The 9,738-nt window shown below is 45.3% G+C and overlaps 1 protein-coding gene across 1 annotated transcript; it reads left to right on the top strand.

Moving 5' to 3' along the window:
• Nucleotides 1–3,713: 3,713 nt before the first annotated feature.
• polg2 (polymerase (DNA directed), gamma 2, accessory subunit) lies at nt 3,714–9,622 on the top strand (the record flags this gene model as incomplete). The annotated part of the gene is made up of 8 exons (XM_079265199.1): nt 3,714–4,366; nt 4,458–4,563; nt 4,700–4,805; nt 8,456–8,641; nt 8,888–9,025; nt 9,105–9,185; nt 9,278–9,378; nt 9,457–9,622. Exons 1-8 carry the CDS (start codon nt 3,925–3,927, stop codon nt 9,620–9,622), a joined length of 1,326 nt encoding a protein of 441 aa, XP_079121325.1. The 5' UTR covers nt 3,714–3,924.
• Nucleotides 9,623–9,738: the final 116 nt, after the last annotated feature.

The following is a 9,738-nucleotide window of genomic DNA, read 5'->3' as shown; positions in this document are numbered from 1 at the left end:
GCCCTCAGGTCATTGAGGTTCTGGGGTGCAGGGTCTCGAGCCTCTACACGACGGCTCAGCTGATCCCACAGGTTTTCAATGGGATTCAGGTCTGGAGAGAGTGCAGGCCGTTCCATTTGAGGTACACCAGTCTCCAACAGCCGTTCCCTGATGATGCGGCCTCGATGAGCAGGAGCATTGTCGTCCATGAAGATGAAATTAGGCCTGTGCTGTTCATGTAGGGGCACAATCACTGGATTAATGATGTTATTCAGGTAGTATGGGCTTGTCACTGTACCATTCACAAAGTGTAGGGCAGTTCTGCACCAAGTGGACACCCCTGCCCACACTGTAACACCGCCACCACCAAAAGCTGGCCTGGTGACAACAGTGGCTGATGCATAGCGCTCTCCCTGACGTCTCCAACATCGTTGCCGGCCATCATTTCTGCTCAGTGTGAATCGACTTTCATCAGAGAACAGCACTGAGGCCCACTGGTTCCTCGTCCAGCGTAAATGCTCCCTGGCCCATGCAAGACGATGATGCCTGTGCCTGGTGGTGTGGTCAGGTACCCGTGCAGGTCGTCTAGCACGCAGACCACGCTGATGGAAACGGTTTGGAATGGTCTGACGTGACACTTGGGTGCCTCTCACCTCTCTTAAACGTGCCTGGAGTTGAGTGGCATTCATCATCCGGTTTCTCAGGGCAGTGTTCACAATGTAGCGGTCATCAGCACGGGATGTGGCCAAAGGACGTCCACTTCTAGGCCTTTCTGTGACTCTTCCAGTCTCTCCATATCTCTGTTGCAACCTGCTGATGACACTCTGTGACACTCCAAGCTCAGTGGCCACTTCTGTCTGAGAACGTCCTGTTTGAAGCATCGCAACGGCAAGGGACTGTTGTTCCATTGTTAGGTGTCGTCTTGGTCTCATGATGTCAAAATGTGAACAGCATGATGAGGACAACTGTTTAAACACCAGCTCTAATTGAACCAGGACATTTATTGGTCAATTCAAGGATCACACACCTGCCGTGATTTTTGCCGTTAAGCTCCTTGTTAGAGAACAGCAACTTGTGCAAAATTTATTGAAACATTTAACAGTTGGACATGTGCATTTAAAAGCTTAGAGAAGATCACATTAAGTTCACCTGTACAGGTTGGAATGCATTTTAGGCTTGTTGTGAAATTTCACCCAAAAGCTGAATATCCCTAACTTTTTGTGAATAGTGTATTTAGTTCCTCACAAGCTGTAAGAAGATATGCCGTTTCCTTTCCATCAGCTGTAAGGCGTTCAGCTGGTCCACAATGCAGGGAAGAGCTTTTGTTTTCCTCCATTTGCAGGTCTGGATGAAAAATATAGCAAGCAGCAATAAAAATGTTCCTTACAAAGTCACTTTTTATATTGTTCATATTTACACCAAACACAGTATTATTCCTGGTGAGATGGAATTTAGTCTTCATCCATTTCTGTAGATCTTACCAGATTCTGGAGGTAAGCATGCAGTCAAAGAAAAGATGATCAGTGGTTTATATGTCGTCACAGAAGCTGCAATTGTTATAATCAATACCAAATATCCTTAATAGCTCACTGGATGGATAAATATTGCTTCATATTTTAAAACTGACTTCTTTTGCTTTTGGGTTCATGGGATAAGTTATGTAGTTAGTTCGTCATTATTTCAGTTCTGCTTTAAAGCGTAGAAATAAACTCATTGATTCAGCAAATATACGACTGTCTGTGAAATTATACATATTCATTTCACTTCCATCTAATTAATATTTTGTGTATTTATATTGTTCTTTGGAAATGCTCATGAAACCTATGATAGTAAACTAACTCAACAGTTTTATGGTTTCTGGTGTTACAGTAGGGTTAGGGTACTCTGTTTTGTTTTGACAGAGAGGTTTTTATTGTACAAGCATTATGCAGTGTAAAACAGCAGTTCAAAACTGAACAATGGGGTGTTAGAATTTCTCAGAAGCAGCTATGACATAAATAACAATAGTCACATAAATACACAAGGAAGTGCACACATCAATAGTCTTAATGGCTTTCATGTTAGTGGAACATTTGATAGAATTAATATATTGTTTGGCCTCATTATTAAAAATAGAGAAAAGGAGCTTTTGATTAGTATATCGACATTTGTGAATATGCCATTTTGTCAAGTGTATAATAAGATTACTGATATAGAATAGTTTGTTTTTCTCAGGTGGGGAGTAAATGAAGCCAAACAATATATGTTCAAAGCAAAGGGAAAAACTTGGTTCAATACAGGAAGAGATCAGAATACAAATATCATTCCATAATCTGGTAGAGTAGGGGCACGACCAGAATAAATTAAATACGTCTTCAGGGTGTCAGAGAAGTCTATAATTTTTTTTTTTTTTACACAGTTGAACAAAGAAATACAGAACATAAACTGATAAGTCAGGGGGTCAAGAATGAAACGAAAATAGGTAGAAAAAAAATATGCAGGCCATGGACAATAAGTTAAAAAAAATTGAGCGTCTTCACCTGTGTATATGTCTATACACATAGATATCATACAAAATATCAGTGAAATAAGAATTTGTCCAATAATTTCGTAGTTTTTAAGGTCTTACGATTTTCAAGATCTTTAATTATGGTGCTGAGAAGTCTATAAGGTGTGCCAAATCATAGACATCATACACACACACACATATATATATATATATATATATATATATATATATATATATATATATATATATATATATATATATATATATATATATATATATATATATATACATAGACGTCTCATTGAGCGCTGGCGAGTGAACCAGCGTCTCCGCCATATTGGATGGGTCTCCGCCATATTGGATGGGTCTGCTTTCGAGTCTTACTGCAGACTCAACGTAGTTTCCCCACAAAACTGTTTTCTGTGGAACAACGCGTATATATTACACACAAACAAAACACTTTTCTACATGACTGGTTTATAAATAATGTTAACACAGTGAATAATCTACTAAATGCTCATGATAAACTTTACTCCTATGCAGTGTTTATGGAAAAATATGATATTGATGTTTCACAAAGAGAGTTTTACGTGGTAGCATAATTACCTCCACCAAGGAGGTTATGTTTTTACCAGCTTTATCTGTTTGTCTTTATTTGTTGTCTGTACTGTTGCAATAACCGGCGAAATATTGAAAGCAGATTGTGTGGAATTACGTTTTACGAGGTTGAAACATAATTCATTTGACCAGATAAAAAACAGATAGACAAATCCAATGTATCAATAAACAATCAAACATGTTAATATGGAATTCATTTATACATTTACTTATATTGTAGCTACCTTATGTCTTTGTTAAATAGCACTATAAAAATATTTTAGCATAAAAGCACGTTGTTTTTTAACATTTTACAATGATCGGTATCATAACAATATCTCTGTCCTTTGTAACAAACTAAACTGTGAAAAAAATCAGGGGAAAATTGGTGAAGTTATTGTTGTTGTGGGATCTACACCTTACAAATATAATCCATTGGAGGCGCACGGAGACCCATCCAAGATGGCGGCGCGATCAGCGTGATACGATGCTGCGTCTATGTAGAATATGTCTATGTGGCAAATCATCAGAACACCGGAAGGCAAACTTTCACTTCCGGTCCTCCTTTCCAAGCACACACGTTAAAACAAGCGTCCTGGACCTTTTTGTTATTCTAATCTTCTCCTTTAAATAGTTATTCATTTAATCACGACCATAATAAACTTTAAGTCACATAGAGGCGCGCGCGTTGTTAACGCTGACTTTTCCAGTTCAGGAGAAGTTTTAGGACCATGACATGGATATTTAAGCAGTCTGTGTGTTTTATATGTTTTAATGGGAGGTTATTCAGCAGATTGACATGTTATTTACTGGTGTTTTAAATTAGACGCAGCTGCGTTGACTTCCTCAGGATCCTGATCATGTTGACTCGGAGTGGGAGGTTTGTCCTGTCCAGATGTTCATCCACCGTGGGAACCGGACACACCACCACAGCTCCCACTGAGGACCAGATCCAGATGTTGCTGCAGCTTTGCGTGGACAGACACTACATTTCTCCTGGCCAGAGGAACACGCAGCACTTCCTGCGTGGGTTTGGCTGCAGCTACGGACCTCTGGGCATGGAGCTGAAGAGAAACCTGCTGGATCAGTGGTGGCATTCAGTGACCAGGTCCAGGTGGCAGGTGTTTGGGATAAATACTTTAAATTGCGGGGAAGAGGGAGCAGCTCATGGACTGAGGATGGTTGACTCTGGACTTTTGCAGAAAGTTCTGGAACAACCTGAGCTGAGCAGAGAGCAGCTCGTCCATGAAGCCTGCAGGCTGCTGCAGAAGTCTCCATCTGTGAGGAAAAGTTTGCTTCAAGGTAAACTGGACCTGGAAGTTGTTGTCATGTTCCTCCTGCTTTGGTTTCACAGTTACTTCTTCTTCCTCTGCATGACCTGGTCTGGTTCCAGGCGCCTTGGAGCAGTTTGTACCCTCCATGGAGCTGGTGAAGAGGAAGCTCCCGTTTGGCCTGGCAGAGACGGGTCTGTGTTTCCAGCCTTCAGATGGCTCCGGTTGGTGAGGGTTCATCTTGTGCATGTCTGAGTGTGCACACGAGTTGTGTGTGGTTCGGTGTGTGTGTTCAGGTGGTGGCAGAGGTCTGCAGAGGATGTCGATGCATGCTTCTGTAATCTGTTTTGTTTTTACATCTCAGCTCAGCAGAGGTCACTCAGACGTCGCTGGTTTGGTTCTGCTCCCCTCGTACGTCCTCCCAGTGGCTGGACCACTGGACACGACACAGGCTGAAGTGGTGGAGAAAAGTAAGATATGCACCATGTTTCTCTGTCCTGGTCCTCACAATCCACTGGCCTTCAGTTTCCTTCTACAACACGGGGTCTCCGGTCCCCACAGCGGGGTCTTTACATGACCACAGGTCCTCCTGCAAGCCTGTTAACCCTTTCATGCATACCGTCCACTACACTGGACATCTGTATGACAGCTGTTTTCTAGTAGAGTCATAGGTGGAAACGGTGTGTTTGTGAATATGCTGCTGCAGTGGAGATCAGTGAGTCACTCCACGCACTGCTGCTCGCTGTAGACCAGGGATCCTCAATCCTGGTCCACGAGGACCGACTCCTGCAAGTTTTCCATGTGTCCCTGCTGCAACACACCTGATTCATGTCAGTGTGTGTTTAGCAGACATGTGCAGAGCCTGTCTGAGTCAGGTGTGTTGCAGCAGGAAAACCTGCAGGACGCCGGTCCTCGAGGACCAGGGTTGGAGATCCCTGCTGTAGAATACATATACGTGTACATTTAGACATGGTGACATTTGCTTTAAAACACAAAAAGGATTAAATTTTTATAGAATATATTATAAAAATATGAAAAATATGAAAATAGTCATTTTTACAAAATAAAAAGAATATATCAAAATAAAAGAAGAATAATATGAAGAAGTAAAAAGCATCACTGTAAACGTGTTAAGAGGGAAATAATTGTTTGTAAAAACCCTCAATAATTCATGCATGAAAGGGTTAAAAAGCATTTATTTCAGTTAGAAAAACCAAGGTAGTGGTTCACCAAACTATAGCAACTTTATTTATAAAACATTTTAAAACATTTACAGCTTATCACGATGCAAATAAAAACATCAGGTGTCAGAACAGCTAAATACCAACACAATAAAACCAGTTAAAACCAGCAAGATCACAGAAAAGTCCAGTTGAGGTTGAAAACAAAAGAAGAAAAATAGATAAAATCGGGTTTTAAAGTGGACAGTGAAGGCCTCTGTAACATGCAAAAGCAGAGTATTCCACTGCTGTTAATGCAAATAAATATTTCGTACAACTCTGGAAATATTTACCGACTGATATACGAAAAAGATGTGCAAATGAAGTTCTAATTAAAAGGAATAGAGATGTTTATGAAAGTATGATTCTGGACAGAAGTGTTGGAACGATGCGTTCAAGTGCAAAGAATCAGTTTATGAAACATCTGGAGAAAAAATTAAAGCAAAATTTTGTGTTTCCAGGATGAATAAAGATGCTGTGATGAAGAAACATGAAAAAGTTCCTTTGTTATGAAGTAGTTTACAACTGTCAAAAAACAGAAGAAGAAGAAAACCACAAAGATGTCTGTCATTGGACCAAATAGTGTGTAACCAATAAGTAGGCGGAGGAAACTGTACGACCGTCTGTGTGTCTGTCTGCATGTCTGTCTGCATGTCTGTCTGTGTGCGTATCCGTCCGTCTGCGTGTCCGACCGTCTGCGTGTCCGTCTGCATGTCTGTCTGCATGTCTGTCTGTGTGCGTATCCGTCCGTCTGCGTGTCCGACCGTCTGCGTGTCCGTCTGCGTGTCCGTCTGCGTGTCCGTCTGCATGTCTGTCTGTGTGCGTATCCGTCCGTCTGCGTGTCCGTCTGCGTGTCCGTCTGCGTGTCCGTCTGCGTGTCCGTCTGTGTGCGTATCCGTCCGTCTGCGTGTCCGTCTGCGTGTCCGTCTGCATGTCTGTCTGTGTGCGTATCCGACCGTCTGCGTGTCCGTCTGCATGTCTGTCTGTGTGCGTATCCGTCCGTCTGCGTGTCCGTCTGCGTGTCCGTCTGCATGTCTGTCTGTGTGCGTATCCGTCCGTCTGCGTGTCCGTCTGCGTGTCCGTCTGCATGTCTGTCTGTGTGCGTATCCGTCCGTCTGCGTGTCCGTCTGCGTGTCCGTCTGCATGTCTGTCTGTGTGCGTATCCGTCCGTCTGCGTGTCTGTCTGCGTGTCTGTCTGCATGTCTGTCTGTGTGCGTATCCGACCGTCTGCGTGTCCGTCTGCATGTCTGTCTGTGTGCGTATCCGTCCGTCTGCGTGTCCGACCGTCTGCGTGTCCGTCTGCATGTCTGTCTGTGTGCGTATCCGTCCGTCTGCGTGTCCGACCGTCTGCGTGTCCGTCTGCATGTCTGTCTGTGTGTCTGTCTGCATGTCTGTCTGTGTGCGTATCCGACCGTCTGCATGTCTGTCTGTGTGTCTGTCTGCATGTCTGTCTGTGTGCGTATCCGACCGTCTGCATGTCTGTCTGTGTGTCTGTCTGCATGTCTGTCTGTGTGTCTGTCTGCATGTCTGTCTGTGTGCGTATCCGTCCGTCTGCGTGTCCAACCGTCTGCGTGTCCGACCGTCTGCGTGTCCATCTGCGTGTCCGTCTGCGTGTCCGTCTGCGTGTCTGTCTGCGTGTCTGTCTGCATGTCTGTCTGCGTGTCCGTCTGCGTGTCCGTCTGCGTGTCTGTCTGCGTGTCTGTCTGCATGTCTGTCTGCGTGTCCGTCTGCGTGTCTGTCTGCATGTCTGTCTGCATGTCTGTCTGTGTGCGTATCCGTCCGTCTGCGCGTCTGTCTGTGTGTCTGTCTGCATGTCTGTCTGTGTGCGTATCCGACCGTCTGCATGTCTGTCTGTGTGCGTATCCGTCCGTCTGCGTGTCTGTCTGTGTGCGTATCCGACCGTCTGCATGTCTGTCTGTGTGCGTATCCGTCCGTCTGCATGTCTGTCTGTGTGCGTATCCGACCGTCTGCATGTCTGTCTGTGTGCGTATCCGTCCGTCTGCGTGTCTGTCTGCGTGTCTGTGTGTCTGTCTGCATGTCTGTCTGTGTGCGTATCCGACCGTCTGCATGTCTGTCTGTGTGCGTATCCGTCCGTCTGCATGTCTGTCTGTGTGCGTATCCGTCCGTCTGCGTGTCCGTCTGCGTGTCCGTCTGCGTGTCCATCTGCGTGTCTGTCTGCATGTCTGTCTGCATGTCTGTCTGTGTGCGTATCCGTCCGTCTGCGTGTCCGTCTGTGTGTCCATCTGCGTGTCTGTCTGCATGTCTGTCTGCATGTCTGTCTGTGTGCGTATCCGTCCGTCTGCGCGTCTGTCTGTGTGTCTGTCTGCATGTCTGTCTGTGTGCGTATCCGTCCGTCTGCGTGTCCGTCTGCGTGTCTGTCTGCGTGTCTGTCTGCGTGTCTGTCTGTGTGCGTATCCGTCCGTCTGCGTGTCCGTCTGCGTGTCCGTCCGTTGTCTTGTCCCTCTGTTTGTCCGTGGGTCTTTCTGTGTCTTCTCTGTCCATCCTAAATTGGCCTTAAAAAGCACCATAGAAGAAGACTGCATGCAGACAGTGTTTAGTAGTTCCCTGCAGTGGATCCAGATAAAACATGTTTTTGTCAGGAAGAGTTTTGGCCCCTGACAGCCACCGTACATCTACTGTTGTGCTTGGTATTTGGAGTGACTTCTGTCTTCATTGTTTCCACTAGAAGTCAGTAAATCTTTAAATTAGTGGTTTTCAGTAAAGAATTGAAGCGGACGTGACGAACATGAAGGTTTGTTTTGTTCCATCAGCCTGTTGGAGATGATGAGGGTGACGAAGCTGCGTTATGGGGATTATATATTTAATGTGACAGGATTAGCTTTTAGTTTCCGGTTGAGGAATTAATCAGAAGTTCTTCTGTTTCATTTCCTTGTCCCCAGTTTGCCCTGAACCCGTCGGGCTTCAGCAGCAGCGAGGTCCCGCAGGAGGAGCTGGAGGAGTCAGCGCTCCGTGGTGTGAAGATCTTCTACAACTTCCCATGGGGACCAGAGTCCCTGGAGACTCTGTGGAGCCGAGGAGACACAGAGCTGCTGGACGCACATAGAGGGGCCCACTCCAAGCTGCAGGTCAGTGATTGGAGGAAACGGTGCAGATGGACCAGTAAACCCTGTCACCATGACAGCCAGATGTAAAGTCCACATCGTACACCTTCCATCTCCCTTACTCACCACCAAGACCCTGACATCGCATTCAGCACGCAGACGGAGACCCCGCCCCTTTTCCAGCGTCTGGAGGGATGTTTGTAAAGAAACTGAGTCTGTTTCCTCGCTGTCGTCTCACGGAAACGTTTCCTGTCTCTGCGTGTGCTTCAGTGCCGAGACGGACGGAAGTCGGTTCCTCATGTGGTGTCTGTGAGTGGGAACGTGGACCGAGGCGTGAAGGCCTTTCTGTCCAACTCGCTCCAGCAGCTCAAGAGAGACGACGGCAAACAGAAGCTGCAGCAGAGAAAAGTGATTTTCCTCGACAGCCCATCCATCATTCACCAGCTTCCTTTTAGTCCCGTCTGATTTCTGGCTTCCTGTGTTTCAGGCTCTGAAGTTGCATCCAGTCTTGGCTCCTGTCAAAGTGGCTCTGGACATCGGGAGAGGAGCCACCGTGGAACTCCGACAGGTAACAAACACCACCTGTCCTCTCAAACCATGTCAATAAATCTAATATAGGACAAAAAGATTTGTGTAAATATGTCTATATTTTCTTTGAAGGTGTGTGAAGGCCTTCTGCAGGAGTTCCTGGAAGCGAAGATCTCCACATGGCCTGGATATCTAGAAACTCTGCCGACATCAGTGGAGCAGCTGATCGCCAAGTAAAGTCCTCTCAATGTGTCGATGCTACGCTGTGAAACAGACAAAGTGTGGAGTTTATGTGTGTTTCTGCACTGCAGATACGATGAGATGGGAGTCCTCTTCACGGTGGTGATCAGTGAGAATACGCTGGAGAGTGGCCTCCTTCAGGTCCGCAGCAGAGACACCACCATCAAGGAGACCATGCACGTCTCAGAAATCAAGAACTTTTTATCCAGATACATTTCTGCAGCTGACAACTTATGAAGGGAATTTTGTTACTGAACTTTATTTGTAGTTTTTGATCACATAAATAAAAGTTTCCAAACTGAATTGAAAATTTGGATTTTTATGTTTGCATTTAGTCGTTTGTTGCTGACAGA

This window comes from Telmatherina bonti, assembly GCF_933228915.1.
Source record: "Telmatherina bonti genome assembly, chromosome: 3".
NCBI classification, from domain to species: domain Eukaryota; kingdom Metazoa; phylum Chordata; class Actinopteri; order Atheriniformes; family Telmatherinidae; genus Telmatherina; species Telmatherina bonti.
This window is presented reverse-complemented; position numbering and strand designations above follow the sequence as displayed.